At 39.4% G+C, this 22,319-nt stretch overlaps 3 protein-coding genes across 5 annotated transcripts; 1 reads left to right on the forward strand and 2 right to left on the reverse strand.

The window, feature by feature from the left end:
- Positions 1 to 429: 429 nt before the first annotated feature.
- On the reverse strand, positions 430 to 2,492 carry LOC149208433 (phospholipase D alpha 1-like). Of its 3 annotated transcripts, XM_089396044.1 has the most exons (4): positions 1,775 to 2,492; positions 1,571 to 1,667; positions 1,506 to 1,539; positions 430 to 1,339 (listed from the first exon to the last, which is right to left on the reverse strand). In XM_089396044.1, the coding sequence occupies exons 1-2, from the start codon at positions 1,880 to 1,882 to the stop codon at positions 1,575 to 1,577; spliced, it is 201 nt and encodes a 66-aa protein (XP_089252170.1). In that variant the 5' UTR covers positions 1,883 to 2,492; the 3' UTR covers positions 430 to 1,339; positions 1,506 to 1,539; positions 1,571 to 1,574. The 3 variants fall into 3 exon arrangements, with proteins under 3 accessions (XP_089252170.1, XP_089252171.1, XP_089252169.1); XM_089396045.1 differs by having other exon boundaries at positions 430 to 1,658; XM_089396043.1 differs by having other exon boundaries at positions 430 to 1,667.
- A 114-nt stretch (positions 2,493 to 2,606) lies between these two features.
- On the forward strand, positions 2,607 to 5,393 carry LOC149208434 (uncharacterized). The gene is made up of 3 exons (XM_089398342.1): positions 2,607 to 3,806; positions 3,927 to 4,094; positions 4,230 to 5,393. The coding sequence occupies exons 1-3, from the start codon at positions 2,607 to 2,609 to the stop codon at positions 5,391 to 5,393; spliced, it is 2,532 nt and encodes an 843-aa protein (XP_089254468.1).
- A 4,568-nt stretch (positions 5,394 to 9,961) lies between these two features.
- Positions 9,962 to 14,363, reverse strand: LOC149208435 (uncharacterized). Its single transcript, XM_089396046.1, has 4 exons — positions 12,331 to 14,363; positions 11,407 to 12,258; positions 10,833 to 11,307; positions 9,962 to 10,401 (listed from the first exon to the last, which is right to left on the reverse strand). Exons 1-3 carry the CDS (start codon positions 14,258 to 14,260, stop codon positions 10,844 to 10,846), a joined length of 3,246 nt encoding a protein of 1,081 aa, XP_089252172.1. The 5' UTR covers positions 14,261 to 14,363; the 3' UTR covers positions 9,962 to 10,401; positions 10,833 to 10,843.
- Positions 14,364 to 22,319: the final 7,956 nt, after the last annotated feature.

The raw sequence follows: 22,319 nt of genomic DNA on the forward strand, positions 1-22,319 counted from the left end.
TCTTCCAAATTTTGAGTCGATTTTGCCTTAAGAAAACTGTTGTGATGTCTACAATGTTTTGCAAAACAAAAATAAAGAATCTGTAAAATTAACTGGCAGACGGATAATCGCGTTGAAGAATTTCAATCTGACCGACAGTGCATCATTCATGGAGGAGAAACTATGTCAAAGGAAGAAATGGAATCAATTTTGAATAGCGTTTCAATTGTGTTTCAAAATTACTCCACCTCATCCAATGCCATACTTCCTGCTCCATGAAACAATAATATGAAGTAAACCACGCACAATTAGAGTAATCCGCAATCTAGACGTCATGGATACATTGAATAGATTTAATTTGCACGTTTTATGATATTAAAAGAAAGAAATACATGAAATTAAATTCTAGACATTGAACAGTTTTCTTTTGGTAACCTTTACCCACCAAACTAAAACCAAAGAAGATGCCGATAATTACGTTCATGAATACATAACTAAATAACAACCAGTAACTATGTTCTTCACTACATAACTCAATAACATCCAGCAAACCGAAAGTTGCTGGGTGCAGACTCCACTTCAATTTTTGCCCTATGAATCGTGGAGATAGCGCCTATAACAATCTGACCCATTTCAATGCTTTTATTTGCAAATACAAAAACCATGAACGTCTGATTATTCATGTATCCTCAATTCAAAACAATTTTTTACAAGAGCTTAGTTGTCTGTAAATTTCGAAATTTGTACTCAACTCAGATGCGTTGTCCCCTCCATAATGGAATGCATCATGGATTCAAATGGCTTCATCCTTGGAGGGATTAGTTGTTTTCCAGAAAATATTATTCAAAGAAATCAGAAATGCATCCTGGAAAACCTTAAATCATGAATCTGTGTTATAATAGACCAGAGCAGACATAATTTCCTGGATTATGGTCTTTCTCATTTCCTTCCTCTGTGATTTTCCAAAGAGCCTCTATCACATTTATATTATTTCCTTTAACTGTCTCTTCTTGTATGTAAAATGAATAGGAGCTCTCATTAGCAGGCAGATGCCATGGATACTGATAATATGCTGTAAAGGGATTGAACAGGACAGGAATGCACCCAGCTATAAGAGAATCGAACAGGGATCTCCGAGGCTATCACCAGGAGGCTGAAGGCAGAATTCGGATTGCATGAAGAGCTTCACTCTGTTTTTGGGACCTAGGCAAACGCAGGAATTGCAGTTCAAAAAATTGAAACTGTCTGGTCTGCCTATGTTCCGTGAGTGTTCCGTGAGGACGGAACGAATGGCTTTTGTACTGTTGGGTCTTGGGACACCTGCAAAGCTTATCAGATGGGGGCTCTGGCTTGTCCTGATCTGCCATTGCCATTGCCAAATATCTTCATCAGAACCAGGATGGAAGAAAATACAAGCATCCAACAAGTATTTAAAGTGCAGTCGAGATTCAACAGTCCCCTGGGCATGAAAGAGAACTCTTACATTGCCAGCTTGGTTAGCACAGTAAATGTGAAAGGACTCATACCATCGTGGGTTTTTGGGTTCGTCACTGATGATCGGAGTTCAACCCACTAGAGCTTTCTCCAGACCGAGTTCAACCCACTAGAGCTTTCTCCAGATCGATGGTCGCATACAGTCTGTTAGCTCTTTTGCCAAACTCTATAGTCTCTTCAATGCCCTGAACGAACTGTAACCACAGACACAAACAATAATCAAAAAAGACAAAAAGACAAAATGAATCACAGAGGATTCGATCGTTCTATATCTTAAAACTCAAATTACACCATTTTTTACCTTTCTGAAGAACTTGGAAGTTCCTCCCGTTACTCGACCGGGATCATTCAGTGAATCTGCCTCGAAGACCGTTACATGGAGAGTTCCATGAATCAGTAGCTGAGCCATTACTGATCCAGTGATCACAATCAATTAGAACGATTTCTGAACCAATCCAAAGATAATCCTTGCAAAAATAGAGCCTTTGTTCGATACACAAGAAAAGGAGCTTCCATAGTTATTAACAGGTCGGTTACAAAGTCCTCCTCTGTCACCGCCATCGCTGATCTATTGAAACCCTCCTCCCCTCCTTTACTTATTGTGCGGTTTATTTACCGTTACAGCTGCTTGGAAGTTAATAACCTCATGGATATGCCGGGAGTTAATAACAGCATGGATATGCCACTTATCCCTGGATATCCGTGATGGAGTTATCAATATGACCATATAAAATAGTTTTATGGTCTAACATTAAGAATAGAGGGTGCGGAATCGCAGAGTGACAGTTGAGAGAGTTGATTTCAGAGAGGAACGCAAATAAATTAATTTTGATATTTTAATATGGCTCAACATCAAATTAATATATAAGATTTTATTGTATATATTTTATCCCTCCAAATTCAAATCTACATGTTACCATTAAAAAAAATTATCCAAATTATATTTCAAATTTAAAAAATATTCACTATTATACAGAATATAATGAAATAATAAGAGGCCCGGCGTTTAATATTTTCATTGCCTTATAAATCTTTCGCTCTGAACTGAAAACGCACACCGCCTTATTCATAAAGGCACACTGCCTTTTACGTAATTCGCACAAGGGAATACTTGTGCTCTTTCGAGTTTTGCTATGGCTGAACGGCAGGGGAGGGGTGAAATCCCCTCCTTTCGGGATGTCACGGCGGGCCAATCCAGCACCAGCCGAGGGAAAGGTCCGCTTCTAGACGAAGGTGATGGCACTCTAGTTCTGGGGAATCAGTGGCAAGCACGGCTGGTCAATAAATCCCTTCCACGGGCCCAAAAGAAACCCAGGTATGTAATTCCGAATCACAAATTGGAGGATTATCGCTGTTATATGCGTGACCATGCGTTGATTTGTAAATTCATCGGGTATTGGCCTTCTGAACGGGATCTCCTGCGATGGATCCAACAGCGATGGAAACCACGAGGCCACATTGATCTTAAATTAGGGGCAAAGGGGTTCTTTACAGTCATTTTTGCCAATCTACAGGACAAGGCCGCGGTGTTTGAAGAGGGTCCTTATTTTATGAATAATGCAGGATTGTTTATACGGTATTGGGAGAACAGGTATAATTCGGAGACTGAGCAAATCAAAGCTGCACCTCTCTGGGTTCGTCTCTTTGGGCTTCCCGATGAATTTTGGGATCCAGAAATCTTAGAAGGGATTGGAAACTCAATTGGTTCATTTGTTAAGGTGGCTGAGACCACAAAGAGGGGTAAATATACCTCCTACGCAAGAATTTGTGTGTATATGGACATCTCAGCTCCCTTACCAGACTTTATTGAGCTGGAGTATCAGGACGAAATTTGGCAGCAACCTATTGATTATGAGCACATCCCGTTTCGCTGTCGACGCTGTCATGTTTACGGTCACCTTGCCAGGGATTGCCCACAGAGTACTGAACAACCGCTGAATACTAACCTCCATCAACCAATGGCCACAAAGGATACGTCTGATGCTGCTCCACCCTGTGACAGGAAATTTGGGGAAGCCTCCGGTTTTCAAGAGGTGCAGCGGAAAAGGAAACCACCTCCTGGGAATATTAAAGTCCACAACCCGGTCCGAAATACCCCCCTTACAATTCACAATCAGTTTACTATCCTCCAAACAGATGTCGCCGAAGAAATTCAGGGTAAGGACACTAACCTCATTGGACAGGACCTGGAAAGCAACGTCAGTGCACCGATGGAAATTACAAAGGATGGCAAGCGGAAGAGTCGAAGTCCAAGTCGGGAACCGGAAGGCGATGACAAAGCTCGCGATGATAAGACTATCGCTCCAACTTCGGAGGGGCAGGAAGTTCTAAAGGTAGTGGGTATCGAGGAAGAATCCATTCTCAAAAAGTTGCTTACTGAGTGGAAAAAATTGGATGAACGATTCATCCTAGAGAATGAGAAACAATTATATAAGGAAACCTTTCAACGGTAGAAGGAGAAGACGACTGGTTGTTTAGACTTGCGGTTGATACACGACGCTCAGGAAGGGGATAGTTTAGGTAAGCTCAGTCGGAAGAAAGGGCGACGCACATTGAATGAATCCATTCAAGCAGTGGGTGAGAATCTGGTAAACTCTGGAAAGGTGATACCTCTGTCTGAGGTATTTGTCCCAAACCCTCGGAAATTTTAAATGATAGTATTAAGCTGGAATATACGGGGACTTAATAGTCGAGGGAAGCAGCGATATTTGAAGGAACGTGTCATGAGAGATAAACCATGTATTCTGGTACTTCAGGAAACGAAAATGGAAAGTCAACAGCTGGCGGAGGTTGTTAAGGAACTGAAACTTGGCTATGAGGTTATGGCTCTAGATGCAATAGCAACAGCAGGGGGATTGGCCGTTTTATGGAACCCAGAGGAGGTAATTTTCGAACATTGGTATTCTCTTCCACGAATTATTTCAGGAGTGTTTCGGTTAGTTGGGATGGGGGAACGTATTCTGTTCACAGGGGTTTATGGGCCTCATATTCATCGCGAAAGGCAGGTATTCTTGCGGAACCTCCATACTATGAGGAACCTTCTTCCGTATATTCCTTGGATGATTGCAGGAGACTTTAACCTCATTCGCAATTTAGGTGAAAAGCGAGGAGGGGTTAGGAGAGAGGATTCACTTATGGAGGAGTTTAATGATTTGATCAGGGAGTTAAGATTAGTAGACATACATACCATCAATGGTGTACATACCTGGAATAACCGGCGTGGAGGACAGCACCAAATTGCCTCTCGCCTGGATCGCTTCTTATTATCTGAGACAATCTTAAATAGGGATGTCTTCATTGAAGCCACCATTCTCCCCAGCATCGACTCTGATCATTGGCCCATTCGTTTGGAGGTAGATATAAAGAGAATCAAAGGGAGAAAACCTTTTCGGTTTGAATCTTTTTGGTTACGGGATCCCCGATTTGTCCAACAAATGGAACTATGGTGGAGTCAATGCACTAGTCGCGGCAATGGAAGTATGCATACAGTTCAGCTGAAGCTTAAGGAACTCAAGCAGAAAATTAAAGAGTGGAATCGCAAAGAATTTGGAAATATTCACGAGGCTAAGCAGAGGTTGGAAGGTGCCCTGGAGATTTTACAGCAAAGAATAATATTGGAAGGTCGAGATGAAGCTACCAGTCGCGAGGAAGGCTGTCTAATAAGCCAGTTAGAGGAACGTCGCAAACAGGAAGAGATTTTATGGCGCCAAAAATCTAGGGTTCGATGGTTAAGAGTTGGTGAGAGGAATACAAAATTTTTTCATCAAGCCATGATTCAACATAGGCAGCGTAATAGGATTTTCTCTATCAAGAATGCTGCGGGAACGAGACGTGAAGCAGGCCGGCATAGAAAAGACGTTAGTGGATTATTTTCGGGGGGTACTCACGGAAACTCAGCGGGATCGCCGGGAGGCTATTAATAATATCTGTCGAGACATCCCAAGAACTGTTACAGCAGACCAGAATATGGCATTAATGCGGGTGGTTACTCTGGAAGAGGTAGAAGAAGTAGTGATGAACATGCCTAAAAATAAGGCTCCGGGTCCAGATGGCTATACCATTGAATTCTTTCAGGCCAGTTGGAAATTTATAGGGCCAGACATCCTGGCAGTGGTGGAGGAATCACGAATCCGACAGCAAGTATGGTCAGCTCTAAACTCAACTTTCTTCACTTTGATCCCAAAGACTACGACATCGGACGAACCACAGGGATTCAGGCCAATAGCCCTATGTAATGTAATTTATAAGATTATATCTACAGTGATAGCGAAAAGGTTGAAACCTCTTCTACCCACCTTGATTGCGCCTGAGCAGACAGGTTTTGTGGAGGGCAGGCAAATTTTGGATGGAATTGTGGTCTCCCAGGAGGTGATACATTCTTTAAAACAGAGGAAGCGACCAGGGATGCTCATGAAGTTGGATTTATCGAAAGCATATGATCGTTTGCATTGGGATTATCTACGAGCAGTCCTAGAAGCTTATGGGTTTGACCATAGATGGATAGTTTGGATTATCAACCTCGTCTCCACTCCGAATTTCTCCATATTGCTTAATGGGATACCTACGGCTCCGTTTAAGGCCACACGGGGTATCAGACAGGGGGACCCTCTCTCGCCTTTTCTATTCATCTTGGCTCTGGAAGGATTAAGCAGGAAAATTAAGCAGGAGATCAGGATAGGAGGACTCAAAGGCATTCGCTTATGGGGAGCTGACCTTATCATCACACATCAGCAATTTGTTGATGACCTAATGTTGTTTGGCGAAGCATCACTCAGAGAGGTAAGGGGCTTTAAGCGAGTCTTAGAGGATTTTATGTCCGCCTCAGGTATGGCCATCAACAATGATAAATCTTGTACCTTTATTTTCAATACACCTGAAGCTGTTAAGGTTCATTTAACTCGTGTGCTTGGCTTCCGGCAGGGTGAATTACCCACTAGGTATTTAGGCATTCAATTAGATATTAATTCATTGCGTATCAGGAATTGGCAGCCTCTAGTGGATAGGATTCGAAAACGACTACAAAATTGGTCATTCAGAATATTGAATTTTGCCAGTCGAGTTGTCCTTTTAAAATCAGTTTTGTTATCCATTCCTATTTACCCATTATCCATTCTGCCTGCTCCTAAGGGAGTTTTCTGTAAATTAAGGGAAATCTTTGGTAAATTTCTCTGGGAGGGGCCCAACCAGCAACGAAAATGGACATTGGTCTCATGGCAACAGGTAATAAAACGGAAAGAGGAGGGCGGTCTAGGTATCAAGGATTTGGAGTTCGTCAATAAGGTTTTAGGGGCTAAGTTATGGTGGAGATGGGTGCAGGGGGGTATGGATATCTGGAAAAGAATCTGGACTCACAAATATAATATGCCACGTACAGTAGCAGGGCGCCTCCGGGTAGAAGAAACTCCACGTGGATCGCACATTTGGGAGCTTGCAAGCAATAACAAAACTCTGGTTCGGGACTTTGCATTCTGGGAAGTTCGTGATGGTAATTTAGCGCGCTTCTGGACGGATGCTTGGCAACAACGGGCCAAGCTGGAGAGCCATCCCACTATACATGACCTTCAAGCTGGGGCACAGCAGGCTGGCCTAGAATATGTTAAGGATTATTGGCGCCCGGCAGGGCCGACTGAACTATGGCGTGCATGGAAGAGACCTCCTGAATGGAATGCGCGCATAAATATGGAGATTCAACAAATGTATATCAGAGAATTAGATTCGCGGAAACTTAGGATACGTCCAGGCAACGATATCCTTCGCTGGGGGAAAACATCGCAAGGTATGTTTACAGTGAAAGAGGCTTATTACTGGCTAACAAAGGAGGATGCAATGGCTGCCCCACCGCCGTGGCAAAAACTCTGGGACGCCAAATGGTGGCCAAAGGTTACAATTTTCGCATGGTTGGTGTGCCGCGGTAGGATCTTGACGTGGGATAATCTCTAGAAACGAGGTATGATTGGTCCCTCCTGCTGTTCTCTCTGTAATAAGGAATTCGAGACACAGGAGCATTTGTTGAGTCGCTGCTTGTATATCCAAAGCCTGTGGGAGGAAATTCGGAGTCTCTTCGGCTATTTGAATAGGGACCCTAACAGTATTAGGGGTACCATTTTACAATGGGGAGTGGGGCATTTCCACAGTAAACTTATCCGGAGACTATGGAGTTTATCGTTGGGTTTTGTCATTTGGGAGGTGTGGAAGGAACGTAATTGGCGAATTTTCCAGGGACGCAGCTGCTGCGAGGCACGCATCTGGGAGGTGATATGTCGGTCGCTGAAGGAAACCGTCCTCTCTGAATCTTGGGAAGAGGAGGACTGGAAATTAAATGTGGACGAGCAGCGAATATTACTCAAATTGAACATAGATTTTACGATGTTATACCCAAACACTGATCGGATTCGTAAACAGTGAATGCAGAGCCCCAACTTCTTCCGCCTCCCAGATGATCATCAAATTAAGCTGTCCTTCGACGGTGCGTCCAAGGGTAATCCTGGGGAGGCAGGCTGGGGTGGGATTTTCCGCGACAGCAGAGGGAGGTCGCGTTGGGCATATGCGGAATGGGGAGGGGAGATGTCCAATAACGAGGCGGAGCTCTGGGGGGCTTACCATGGCCTTCGCATTGCGGTGAGGAATGGCTATCGTAATCTGGTTGTAGAAGGTGATTCCCAAATCGTCATTGACATGCTCCGGAAACTGCAACGGGGAAAACCATGGGATCATGTCGCCAAGAGCTGGCGGGTTGCTGCCAATATTCAAGATATTGCAGAACAGTTGCGGCAGCTTGATTATATAACACTTACCCATGTCCTACGTCGTGGTAATCGGGCGGCAGATTATCTTGCCAATTGGGCAAGTGCTGAATCGGCTCGGGTGTTGGATGGTAGTTGGAGCTTGATACATGAGGATCCACGTTGGGCTGAGCTGGCAGCCATCACCCGCTAGGATAATGATGAGGCCAAGGGGCGCGACAGGACCGTTTAGCACCCTTCACATAATGCTCTGGGGACGAACGGCACGGCATCATAAACATCGCTGCGGTGGGATCAGGTACGAGTCTGCTCAAATTTCCATTTGGCAGAATGATTTAATGAAGATATGCGATGAATTGCCCATCCCAAGGCCGCCGGCAGAATGGGTATTGTTGCGGGTATGCGGTGGCATTGGGAGGACACAACGCTCATCACATCAACGGCTTCATCCCGCGACGTGTAATAATGACCAAGTTTGGGTGCTACCTCACAATGACGACGGAAGGTGGTCGACTGGTATAAGGCCCCATGCAACCGGTTTCCTCTTCCATACTTGTATAAGTATTGGAGTCTCTAAGTCCCTGCTCTATTTCGTGAGGAAGTTTAGTTTTGGTTTGTCTGTAAGTATGGCTGCAGTTCGCTCTGAGGGTAGACGAACGCGCAGTCAGGGGATGCCCCTGGAGGAGCAGGGGAAACATGTAGCTGATGACGCTTTGCGTTCTATACCTGTAGACCTCTCTGAGGATTCGGATGACCCGGTAGGAGATATCGGGGAGAATTCTGGTGCAGTGCGACGACCGACCTCGGGAGGCAAGGTAGGCAAATGGATGCGGCATTCTAGCTCTGTAGGTGCTGGCGATGAAGATGCTGTGGAGGATGACAGTAGTCCATCGGATGATGATGATGAGGAGGTTTGCGGAAGTCGTGGTCGCGGTAGAGGCCGGAGGGGCCGCGGAGGTGGACGTGGTCGTGGTCAGGCCCGAGCTCGCGAGGAAGGTTGCAGTACTGGGATTCCTGGTAGGGGGCGAGGAAAGAGGGATATGCGACGCAAATTGAAGGAAGCCGAGAGCGCCTATATGCATGAAACCCATCCTAATGTTAGGCGGATTGTTGACCATCTGGAGGAGGAGGCCCTGCAGGAACAGTCGGATCCGGAGATGGCCGATTGGGAGCATTATCTTCCAGACCCTGGCCACACCAGAGGGCGGATGTCCCTATATAAACAATCTCTGCACGTTTATTGGGGTCTGAAGCGTTTGCTTGCCAAGTCCATGGAACAGGTAGCAGCGGAAATGGTGGAGATTGCCCAAGAGAATCTGAAAAAAGAACTGAAGAATCTCCAAATTACTCTCATGATGCAGGACAGGAAGATTGACAAGGTGATTCAGCTGATCCGAGATGGTGGCATTGTTAAGGTGGAAGCTGATATCCAGCCAGAGGACATGAAGCAGTAGCGTATGACGGTTTTCTACATAACACTCCTTTTTGTCGATTCGTTATCATCTAGGGCTTTCATTTCAGTTCTGTCTTCGCAGTTTTGCAGTTTTGTTTAGTATGTTAAGGTTGAACAGTAGCGTTTTCTGTCCTGTTTAGACAATTTGACCATATACTTCCTTCTGTCTGGATATGCCTTATTTCTGATGCTCACCTGGTTTCCCTTCGGGGCAGGTGACGGATTTATATGTACATAGTTTTTTATTTTTCTATTAATGGAATCATACCTCAGATTACAAAAAAAAAATATTTTCATTGCCTTCATTAAAAAAAATTCTAAAAATAATTAAAATTCCCAAATGAATTGAGAGGTATCCATAACAATCTAAAGAAAGGTAGAACAAAATGCCACTCTATAGTATTCCTCTACACATAGCAGAGCCTCCGATGAAAGACTGAACGTCCTGCTGATCACTTGAATTCGATTCCTCTACACATAGCAGAGCCTCCGATGAAAGACTGAACGTCCTGCTGATCACTTGAATTCGAACCTTTTCTCTGTTTACTCGTTACTCGTATATTTTACAAGACCATCCTGAACAGCAATATCATGAAGAATATTGAAGAATTGGACAATATCATGAACCTTGAAACAACATAAACTTTGATATGCCTTTGAGAAAAGCCTTACTGTTCGAAGCTCCTGGGACTGACTTGAAATATAAAGCTCCATCTTTAAACCTGCAAAAGTCTGTAAATAAAAGTTACTTCTTTAAAACTGGAAAAATCTGTAGAGTAACAAAAATATCATATATAAAATAGAAATTCAATTCAATAAAATATAAGAAATTTGTTAAACTTCAACACGGTTCATAAAATCAATTAATAATTTTTATTTTTTTTGCCAGGGCTGAATCTGAATGGTAATTCTAACAGAATGCAATTGAATTTTTTTCAGTTTCTATCAAGCGAGTTTAATTCATGGATCCCATGAAAGGATAATACTTAAACCAAATGTAAATTTACAATCTACTTAATCAAGGGTTGAAAAAGCATTTAAATTTCACAAATAGATAATACAGGTATAATACGCGGTAACAGTAATTTTTTGAAAAACTAAAAATATAAAATAAACAGGGAGATGGTAAGAATAATGATAAACTTGAAATATTTTGTACTTACAATTTTACAGATTAAAATGTAGAAGAACTTTGGTCATTTGATGTTATGACATTTATCTTTGGTGTATCTGTATTTCCAAGTATATTGGATATGCTTCGTCTTAATCTCTTTGAAGCAATTGTTTTTTCCATCACCAAATTTTCTTTGAGATTTTCCAGCACTATTACCACATCTCTCATAGTTGGCCGTTCATCAGGTGAATCTTTTGAACAAAGTAAACCAACTCGTAGCAAAGAAAGTAGACAATTGTGTATATTATTTTCTTCAAATCCAGCTCCATCTTGTGCACTAAACAGATTGTTGTCAATCACCTCCTTCACTTTGTTTGGAAATGCTAGGCTCACCCACTTGTGCAAGTTTAGGTCTCCAATAAACATGTCGTTGGTTGGTCGTTTTTTGGTAAGCATTTCCAATAACATAATGCCATAGCTGTAAACATCTCCTTTGGTAGAAACTCTCTCACCCAATCCATACTCTGCATTAAAGGAATCTTCAATAAATATTTATCTCACTAGTGTATACAAAATTGTTGATGAAAAATGAAAATTAAAACTAATTTTAAAAAAATCCATACCTGGAGCAATGTAACCCATAGACCCTTTCAAAGTAAGTGTTGAAGTAAGTGAATCACCAAATTCTGCACCAATCAATCTTGCAAGACCAAAATCTGTCACATGGCCTATCATGTCTTCATCCAACAACACATTGCTCGGTTTTAGATCACAATGCACTACTTGCACATGAGAATAATGATGTAGATATTCCATGGCATGGGCCACATCAATGGCAATGTTTAGTAGTGTTTTCAATCCTAGGCCACACACATCCTCATCATTGTTGTCATCTTTGTCAGGATACAAATGCTTCTCTAGGCTTCCATTAGACATAAATTGGAACACTAAACCTTTGAAATGGAGGTTGGAGCAGGAGGTTATGATTCTCACCAAATTTCGATGTCGAATCTTTTGCAAGACACTACACTCTGCTTTGAAACTCTTCTCACCCTGGTCATTTTGCAATTGGAAAACTTTCACAGCAACAATTGTGCCATCACTCAAAATTCCTTTATAAACAGATCCAAAACTACTTGATCCCAACAAGTTGCTCCTGGTGAATCCATTGGTTGCTATGTGAAGCTCTTGAAATGAGATCCTTTTGTGCTCTAACTTTTGAAAAATGGATTCTGAGGAACCAAAGTTTTGCACATGTATATTTCGTCTCCAAAGGAACCCAAAAAGTAAGCAACATAGTATAAAAACAATAGCTCCACTTATTGGAAATAGTATTTTCTTCACAACTGCCAAATGACTTCTTGATGTTGGACATGCAGGTAACATGAATACTTTTGGTCCACAAAGGCCTGGATTCCCAATGAAGGACATGATAATTGTTTGATTTGCAAAAAATCCTGCTTTTGGGATTTCCCCTGTGAGATTGTTGAAAGACAAATTCAAACACTGAAGCATTTTCAATTTTTGGAGAGTCACTGGTATTGGACCTGATAAGGAGTTGAAAGAGAGATCTAGGTTCACAAGACTTAGTAAAGTTCCAAGTGAATCTGGAATAGAGCCTTGGAAGGCATTTCTAGATAAATTCAATGTTTGTAGTTCACTACAACTTCCAAGTGTAGGTGGAATGAGCCCAGTCAAGTGATTGGAGGAAATGTCTATAGCTTGAGCCATTGCAATTTTACTAATCTCCATGGGCAACGAGCCATCTAATAAATTCCATGACAAGTTCAAATAGAATTGTAGATTAGAAAGTTTAGCAATTTCTCGTGGAATGCTTCCAGTGAGCATATTGTGAGATAGGTCAAGCAATTCCAAATTTATATAGTTTCCTAAGATGGCAGGTATGCTCCCTGATAACTTGTTGTCATGAAGTAAGAGTCTTCTTAGTTGTTTAGACGGTGGAAGGGAATTGGGAATCTTTCCAGTGAGTTTGTTTCTACTAATGTCCAAGAGACCAAGTCCTTGTAATTGTTCAAATTGATTGGAGATGTTACCTTCTAATTCATTGTTTCCTAAGTCCAATCTTTCTAATTTTGTAAGGTTTCCAAATGGTGGAATGGTACCATTTAAAAAGTTTCCACTTAAATTTAGAAAGATTAGGCTACTAAGATTGCCAATATGTGGAGGAATGTTTCCTTGTATTTTGTTGTTTGCTAATGAAAAGTAAGACAAATTGGTGGAAAGTCTCCCTATGGCAAGGGGCAATACACCACTTAGTTTATTGTCACTCAAGTGTAGTTCTTGTAGGTGAGAACAATTCGTAAGAGATACAAGAAAGAGCATCTTTGTGGTGCTATCACTATCAAGCTCATTATTATGCAAGTATAATCTTTCAAGGAGGAATAGGTTACCCAACTCTATTGGAACACTCCCACTCAACTTATTGTAGTGTAGAGCAAGTTTTTCAAGTTTGGAACAATTCCCAATGGTATTTGGTATGTTCCCACTAAGTTGATTTCCCCATAAAGAGAGGTAATTCAAGTTGTTGAGTTTGGCACCTAATTCTAATGGAATGTGCCCTCTAAATTTGTTTTCGTAAATTACCAATTCAGTCAAAGTGGAGATATTGGACAATGAAGGGGGAATGCTGCCAGACAAATCACTTTCATAAAGGTAAAGGGTTTGCAGATGGGTGAGAAGGCCCAGTTCTTGTGGAATGCTGCCAGTGAGGTGGTTGGTGTAAATTGCCAAGTCATTCAAAGTGGAGATATTGGACAATGAAGGGGGAATGCTGCCAGACAATTCATTTGTAAAAAGGTAAAGAGTTTGCAGATGAGTGAGAAGGCCCAGTTCTTGTGGAATAAGACCAACCAGAGTGTTTTCAGCAATATCTAAATTAATCAATGCTGAAAGGTTTCCTAAAGAAGAGGGAATGGTACCTGTTAGACTGTTTGCTCCCAAGTAAAGCTCTTGCAAATGTGACAGGGAACCCAACTCACCGGGGATAATTCCGCTCAGATTGTTGAAGGAGAGTGATAACCAAACCAAATTTCTGCAGCTGCTGAGTTGATGTGGTATATTTCCTTCCAATTGATTGTTGTAGAGCCGTAGCCACCTCAAACGAAAGAGGCGTCCCAATTGGGGTGGGATATGACCGTGGAGCTTATTGTTTGAAATATTGAGTGAGCGTAGGAACGACAAATTACCAAGCGAAGGGGAGATGGTGCCGCGTAGATCCATGCCATCGAGATCGATGGCCACAACTCTGTCCGGATGACGGCCACCGCAGGTAACAGCTGACCAGTTGCAAAGGGGGACTGTGGGACTCCAATCGGTCAAGGAATTATTGGGATCGCTAGTAATGAGCTTTTTAAATGCCAACAGGGACTGTGCATCATCATGAAATGAATGCGCAGAGGAGAAAGGGAAAAGGAAGAGGAGGAAGAGCGCAGGCAAAGCGAAAAAGGGAGACGGCATGGCGATGGAAATGAAGGGGTTCCGTTGCAGTGGGTATGGGGATTGTGGCAACGAGTATTTATAAAGGGCAAGGGGAGGTCCCTTAAGGGCTTCAGGAGAGACACAGAATTTCAGTGGAGAGGAAATCGCGTCGTGAGAGGTGGGCAACTCCTATTTCCAACCCCATAGCCTCATTAATGCGGGGCTACATGCACAGGAGATAGGAGTTTATAACACGCGAGGTGGGTACTACGCCGTTTTTTTTTTATTATCTAAACGCGAGGTGGCTATCTCCTGCACATGTAGCCCCGCATTAATGAGGCTATGGGGTTGGAAATAGCATTTTCCGTGAGAGGTGTGGATGGAGTGAAGATAGGAAGACACGTGGATTGATTAATCCCTTAGCCGTCCTTTCGAGACTCGTGAAAAGTCACTCATTTTGAAGTGCACATTATCTGGAATGGATCCCTACGAAACCCATTTTCCATTTAAATTAATAATTTACTTTTGGAATATACGAATTCAATACCTGTTTTACTTGGAGTCAATTACTTAACGCACAATTGTTATTTTAAATTAATTTACTTGTGCAACTCAAATTTATTAAAAATTTAGTTTGCCTTAAATGGATTAGCCCAGCCTCATAATTTTCATATTAATTATTTTATTACTTTTTGCCCTTTATTCTTTAGTTTACGTAAATGGGTCACATCACAATACAAATGTAAGTGATATTTAATAAATAATATTATAAATAGATTTTTAAAATTATTATTTATGTAAATTATTGATACAGACTAAATATTTAATAAAATATAATTGATAATTAATATGTTATTATATTTTTAATATAAAATTGATAATTAAAATGATATCTCTTTTATATAGATTAATTTGTATCTATTTATAACGATTATTTATTTTTACCATTACTCTCCAATAATATTTCTGTGACCATTCCAAACTCAGAGCTAATGAACATCTAGGAATCATTGTAAATATCATTTCTCTCTTTTGTATCTGTAATGTTTTGTTCACTTGTGTTGTCCTTCTAAACATCTAGGAATCATTGTAAATATCATTTCTCTCTTTTGTATCTGTGATGTTTTGTTCACTTGTGTTGTCCCTCTAAAAGGTTGCTTTTTAATTTACTATTTTTCTACATCTTTTCTATTAGACAATTTTTTAAAAGTAAATATTAAAAAATTCTACAATCACATATGCTATATAAATGAAAATATTAATTGTTTTTATTTTATTATCTATGAAAATATTAAAATATCTATGAAAATATTAATTATTTTTTCATTATGATATTTGAATATATTTTTCTGCTATATTTTTGTCACAATTAAGGTCATTACTACTATTGCTATACTGGTTGGCTCGTGTTAGCTTTGAGTGCCCCATTTACACTAAGTTTTTGAATATTTATTAATGACATTCCTTAGGTCTAAAGACATATCATTTGATCCATTTGGAGATATTGTGATTGATGACAACATTACAACTTTGGACTACAAACATAATGGTATTTTCTCTCAAAGGTTTATCATGAGATAATTTTTGAAATACTTGTGGATTTCTTTGTTGATGAATAGATTGAAGTTTGAAACACTTATGAAAAGTACACATTACATGGTTGTGTTGTAAGATGAATTTATCCTAAGGACACAAGTAAGGAATGGATCGACAATGTATGTGAAACATATTACTAATTATGTTTGAGCATTTGAAGCATTCTTGTTCGCATTTTTAAAATAATCACTTTGTATTACAATTATATCTCAAGATTGTTGAATTCATTAGAAAACTTAGGTGATCCTATCTTTCTAACTGGAGAATTTTTCCCTTAACTAATAGCACATCAATGTTTTCCAATGTGGAAGGAATTACCCATTGTCCCTCAAGATTTTTTTGAATTATTCAAACACATTTACGCATCAATTGGAGGGTTTTGCACATCATTGTTTTCCAATGTGGAAGGAATTCCACATCCTCCCTAATAACTTTTTGGACTTCTCCAAACAATTTTTTTAGACTTCTTCAAACACACATATACATCAATTGGAGGGTTTGGAAATAATTCACATCCTCTCTAAATTTTTTGGACTTCTTCAAACAAATTTTTTAGACTTCTTCAAACTCATTAGAGGGTTTGGAAAGAATTCCCATTCTCTCTAAACTTTTTGGACTTCTTCAAACAATTTTTTTTAGACTTCTTCAAACTCATTAGAGGGTTTGTCTACAATAATATTACCATTTTTAAACCCTAATTCCCATAAAAATGTGATCTATGGGTCATCCTATTGAAGGATCTCAAAAAATTAATTTTATCTTCCTTTACATTAGAAATAAAGAGGCTAAACAACGTATGAAACCCTTGTAATTATTAATTAGTCTTTTTGGTAGAATATTTTATTATCGCTTATCAAAGTCATGTTCAACTCAATGCTAATTTGATTTCAATTACTTTAATATCTTTCTCTATATTGATATCAAACCTCCAATAACCATTTATATATGTCTTCATCATCATCTTATGTTGTTGTATAACTCATAAATATATGAGTACATTATAGTGAAATATGCAATTCCATAGTTAAACACTTTACATATGAATTGACTTACATATCAGCATAGATCCATCTTAACTTTGGATCTGCCATGTGCCTAAAGAAATCAAATCTCTCAACGCACAAAACTCTCTTTGAGTACAAAACTTGAGGAAAGCTTACACCTCCAGAGATTTGATTCCTATAAACACTTGGTAGATCCAAAGTTAAGATGGATATATGTTGATCCTTAATAATATTATTTATATTTATATAGATTTCTTTCTCTCTCTCTCTCTCTCTCTCTCTCTCACACACACACACACACACACACACACACACACATATATTATTATTATTAGAACCCTAATAATACATATAGTTACATATATATATATATATAGGTAATATGTTTTTGATGTCTATATTTAGAGATGTTTTTATTTATAGCTATATGCTTATTTATTAAATTTATTAAGTTTTTACATGCTTATTAATTGTATGTTTTAAAATATCATGCTTACAATATCAATCATTATTATTTAAATCTATTCATACTTTATTATATTAGTGGGATAATTAGGACTGGTTGATATTGAACCAATGTTGATTCGTCCAATGTGGTACAATAAGAGAGCGGGATCTAAAGGAATCACAAAAAGTTTGGATCACTTTTTGGTGGCCGATCATGTACTATAAACAATGAGGCACTACAAAAGTTGGATAGGTGAATTTTTTGAAAGACTGTCAGATCATGCCCCCATTTTCCTTCAATTGGGGAAGAAGGTAGAAAAGAAAAAGACACCATACAAATTCAAATCTCACTAGATCAAAGAAAGTTTTGTCTCAATCTGGATAGATCTAATTGAGTGTCTTTTGATTCTTCAAGTGTTGAATCCGTGATTGAACACTTCATTTGTAAAATAAAGAAGTTGAAAATAGAGGTCATTGTACGAGATCAGGCTCATCAAGAAAGAGAAAATAAGGAGATCAAGGAGATGGAGGTTGGAATCACCCAATTGTATAAAACTCCACCATATTGAATACTTTCGGATGCGGAGATAGAAAAAGTTCAAACTCTGGAAGGTAAGAAAAAAACACTAATGGATGAGGAGGAAGTGACTTGGCGACTACATGCCCAAGTTTTCTTGCTTGAATATGGGGAAAAAATACCAATTTTTTCCATAAGTCCGTGAAGCACTAGAGGGTAACCAAAAACCATATGGGAGATGATTAGGGAAGATGGCTCTCTCATTTATTCACGAGTGAGTTTGAGGAATTTGGTTCTCAGTTTCTTCTCAATTTTATTTCAAGAGCTAGAGGTTCCTAAGATTGAAGTATAGTTGAAGGTTATTAGAATTTTTCCTAGAATGTTTGATAATGAATCCATTGTGGTTCTGAAGAAGTCAATTACTCAGAAGGAATTTCTGCTAGTTATTAACAAATCCATGAAGGAAAAGAGCCTGAGACCTGATGGGTGGACAACAAAATTTTATTTAGAGTTCTTCAACTTCCTAGCTCAGGATCTAGTTAGCGTCATTGAAGAGATTAGAGTGGGAGGAATAATTTTGGGGGCTCTCAATGCTACTTTCATAGCATTAATTCTAAAGAAGACTAATCCATAATCTTTTGTAGAGTTTCACCCTTTATCATTATGTAGTTTTCCATACAAGTTGAATTCAAAAATTATAGTTGACCGTCTTGAACAATTGTCAAAAGGAATTTCTAAAGAATAATTTGGATTCTTGACAAATAGACAGATCCTCGATGCTATTGAAACAACTCTAGAAGGACTACATAGTATTAAAATCAAGAACATCCTAGGGTTAGTGTTCAAATTAGATATGGTTAAAGCTTATGATAGAGTTAATTGGGTCTTCTTGAGATTATTTTTACTATAAATGATATTTCCTCTTGATATTATGTATTGGATAATGGGATGTGTCACTTCAACAAATTTTTTGGTACTGGTCAATGGAATACCAACTCAGGTTTTTAAAGCGTCTAGAGGAATTCAACAAAAAATTCCACTCTCACCTTTTATGTTCCTATTGGTGGCGAACGACTTAAGTATTCTTCTCAACCAGACAACAAGGGAAGAGAGAATTAAAGGTCTACAAGTATCCACACTAGTAAAAATCATACATCTATTATTTGTTGATGGCATTCTCTTATTTGGACATTTCTTGATTGAAGAATGAAGTATTTTGGAACATAATTGTGTTGCATTGTGAAGCTACAAGCATGGAGGTTAGTCCTTCCAAGTCAATTTTGTTAACTAATGGAGTATTTGAAAGTCTAATTTTAAATTTTAAAACTTTTCTTCCTTTCCACTTCTTTCCTTTAGATGAGGGAATGTAATATCTTGGTTATCATCTAACTTCTAACAATTATTGAGTTTATAATTGACTCTAGTTGGTGAAGAAAGTGGAATGTCAGATGAATGACTAGTGCAACTAATAGCTCTCTTTGGGAGGCCTATTGATTTTGGTAAAATCAGTTTTGGAAGCAATATTAGTCTATTGGTTGACCCTAGCTAGTGTATCAAGGACAATTCTAAACATAAATAGATGTTTAAGTTTCCATTTTCTTTGGAAACACAAAAGACAAAAAGGGATGCATTTAGCAAACTCGAAAGAGATTACCACCCTAAAGAAATTTGGAGGATGGGGGCTAAAAAAAATCCATTTTTGCAAAGGTACTAGCTACCAAAAGTATTTGGAGGAGTATGTTTGATGCATGCCTATGGGGAACTCTAATGCAAGACAAGTATTGGAATGATAAAAAAGTCGAAGAATAGGTTCGATCATAGGCAAAGTCATGGTAGGGAGTGTCAAATATTTGGAAGAAATTAGTGTCAACATTTGACATAGTTAAAAAAGGTCTTGTTTTGTAAGTAGGAGATGGAAGCAAAATATACTAAGCAAGGATATGTGGATAAGAGGTGATGGCCTCAAAAGAATCTCTTTAAATATGACAGTGGCATTAAAGTACAAAGGAATTTATTTACTTTCGAAAGTAGTTGATCACACAACCAATGAGATGTTCCTGAGACCTTGGAAACCAACCAATGTTCTAGGAATTTCAGAGAATCTAGCATGGGAATTGACACAAATTTTCTTTTTGCTTGCATAGAATGGCATTAGACTTAGCATAGACCTAGATAAATTCGTGTGGAAAATGAACAAAGAATGTGGAGTAGCGACGAAGGAACTAGCTTATGAAGTGATGGTGACACAAGATGTAGAGTCAAACCCCTTTTAGTGGTATAAATTTGTTTAGAAGTGGCTTTGTCCTTTAAAGATATTCCTCTTTCTATCGTTGGCTCTAAATAAAAAGATACTCATGCGGGATAATATCTAGAGGCGAGGCTGGGAAGAGCCTACAAGATGCCCACTTTGTTGTTATATTGAAGAGTCAGTGACACACATGTTCGTCGATTGGTTTTTTTCATAGGCAGTGTGGAGAACGATATTGTTTAAGGAGGCTTGTGCAAGGACATGGTTGGGTAGGTCGTTAGGAGAATTCCTCACAGAGTGGCAAAAACCCCAACCTTGGAGAATCATTCTAGCCTTCCAAGGTTGGTCCTTTGGCATATATGGTTACAATGGAATAGAAACATCTTTGATAGTTAGATCTCAAATATATGACAGGTGGTGCACAAAACAAAATAAAAATGAAGGAGCTCAACAAAAATGGTTTAAGGAAGAGGAACATAATTCCAATTGGCCATAGGATAGATAATTCAAAGGCTTGGGCCTTCTTTGATGGAGCCAAAAGTTATGTTTGGGGTGTATGCAAAGTAGGAGTTTCATTTCACTTGAACAGCGATCACACTTTCCTTCTTAGCTTGAGGTTAGTGTCTGGAACTAATAATAAACTAGAATTAATTGGGATTTTGCTCATCCTTGACTATGTAATATCCAAGTAAGTGAAGTTCTTAATCATCTTTGCTAATTCTGGAGTGGTTATTGATTGGTTCTTATGATTGGTAAATTACACAACATGGCCTTAAATCCTCGGCAACAAAGAATTCACCAGTTACATGAATTTTTAAAGGAACTAGATGTATAACATATCCACAGGGAACACAACGTTAATGCAGATAGAAGATCAAAGGAAGCATTACCCCAACATGTAGGACATTTAGTGATTATAGAAAAATTCGGCGATGTCCTTAGGGTGAACACTAACAACATTTTTTGAAATTGAAGTTGTTGTAATTGTTGGGACCTTGCATGGTTTTATGTTCTAGATTGGTAGAATGCTATAGCTATTGAGAGACATCTTTCAATTTGTTATATATATATATATATATATATATATCTATATATATATATATATATATATATATATATATATATATATATATATATATCTATATATATATATATATATATATATATATATATATGTGGAGGGAAGAACAAAGACATAAAGTGATAGAGGTGGAGAGATAGAGGGAATGATAAGGGAGAGATGGAGATAAAAAGAAGGAGAGGGGAAAGGAGGAATGAAGAGAGAGAGAGAGAGAGAGAGAGAGAGAGAGAGGGAGGGAAGGGTAAGAGAGAGAGAGGGAGATACAAAGACAGAGAGGGGAGAGAGGGACAAGATTGGAAAGAAGAGAGAGAGGGAGGTAATAGAGAAAAGGAGAGAGGGGAAGGACTAGAGGGAGTACTTGAGAGAGAATGGGAGAGAGGTAAGGATGAAGAGGGAGGAAAAAAGATATGGAGTTGGAGGGGGAGAGACGGAGTGAAGAAGAAAGACATAGAGAGATAAAAGTGGAGAGAGGGAGAGAGGGAGTGACAAGGGAGAGATGGAGAGAGAATGTGTATGTTTTGGGGTGAGATAGAGAGACAAATAGGGAGAGATGGAAGGAAGGGAGAAGAGAAGGAGAGAGAAGGAGAGAGTAGGGGAGCGTGAGGAAGATAGTGACATAGTTGGAGGGTGAAGAAAGAGAGAGAGGGGGGAGAGAGACAGAGGGAGGTGAAACAGAAAGGGAGAGAGAGGAAGGAAGAGAGAGATAACGTGAGAGAGAGAAGAAGAGAGGGAGGGAGAGAGAGATGGAGCTGGACAGAAAGAGAGAGAGAAGTAAGAAGAAATGCGTAAAGAGATAAAGGTAGAGAGAGAGAGGGAGTTATAAGGGAGATAAAGAGAGAGGGATAGAGGAGAGCAAGAGGAAGAGAGATAGAAGGGAGAGAGAGATAGAAAGTGAACGAGAAGAGAGAGGGAGAGGAAGAAGGAGGGAGAGATATATAGATATGAAGAAAGAGTGTGTATGTTTTGGGGTTGATATAGAGAGACAAAGGAGAGGCAGAGGGAGATAGAGATATAGATGGGAGGTGAAGAGAGAGATAAAGAGAGGGAGGGATATGTGTGTGTGTGTGTGTGTGGATAGAGTGTATGTGTGTGTGTTTGGGGGGGTGAGATAGAGAGACAAAGAAGGAAAGAGGGAGGGAGATATAGATATAGAAGGAGGGGAAAGAGAGGGAAGACTATTTCTTGTACTATATGCATTGATTTCA

Source organism: Pinus tabuliformis, chromosome 1_2 (genome assembly GCF_031772625.1).
Source record: "Pinus tabuliformis cultivar Carrire ecotype Pingquan chromosome 1_2, CPIR1, whole genome shotgun sequence".
Taxonomy (NCBI): domain Eukaryota; kingdom Viridiplantae; phylum Streptophyta; class Pinopsida; order Pinales; family Pinaceae; genus Pinus; species Pinus tabuliformis.

Bases quoted from the DNA above. Each gene is read 5' to 3' on its own strand.
- LOC149208434 (XM_089398342.1), top strand. From the start codon at position 2,607: ATGGCTGAACGGCAGGGGAGGGGTGAAATCCCCTCCTTTCGGGATGTC. The intron at 3,807-3,926 runs GTAGTGGGTATC...TTTCAACGGTAG, and splicing joins AGGGGCAGGAAGTTCTAAAG to AAGGAGAAGACGACTGGTTG. The intron at 4,095-4,229 runs GTATTTGTCCCA...CTGGTACTTCAG, and splicing joins AGGTGATACCTCTGTCTGAG to GAAACGAAAATGGAAAGTCA.
- LOC149208435 (XM_089396046.1), bottom strand. From the start codon at position 14,260: ATGCCGTCTCCCTTTTTCGCTTTGCCTGCGCTCTTCCTCCTCTTCCTT. The intron at 12,259-12,330 runs GTCCAATACCAG...ACAATCTCACAG, and splicing joins CTCTTTCAACTCCTTATCAG to GGGAAATCCCAAAAGCAGGA. The intron at 11,308-11,406 runs GTATGGATTTTT...CCTTTAATGCAG, and splicing joins TATGGGTTACATTGCTCCAG to AGTATGGATTGGGTGAGAGA.
- LOC149208433 (XM_089396044.1), bottom strand. From the start codon at position 1,882: ATGGCTCAGCTACTGATTCATGGAACTCTCCATGTAACGGTCTTCGAG. The intron at 1,668-1,774 runs GTAAAAAATGGT...CTGTGGTTACAG, and splicing joins CTTCCAAGTTCTTCAGAAAG to TTCGTTCAGGGCATTGAAGA.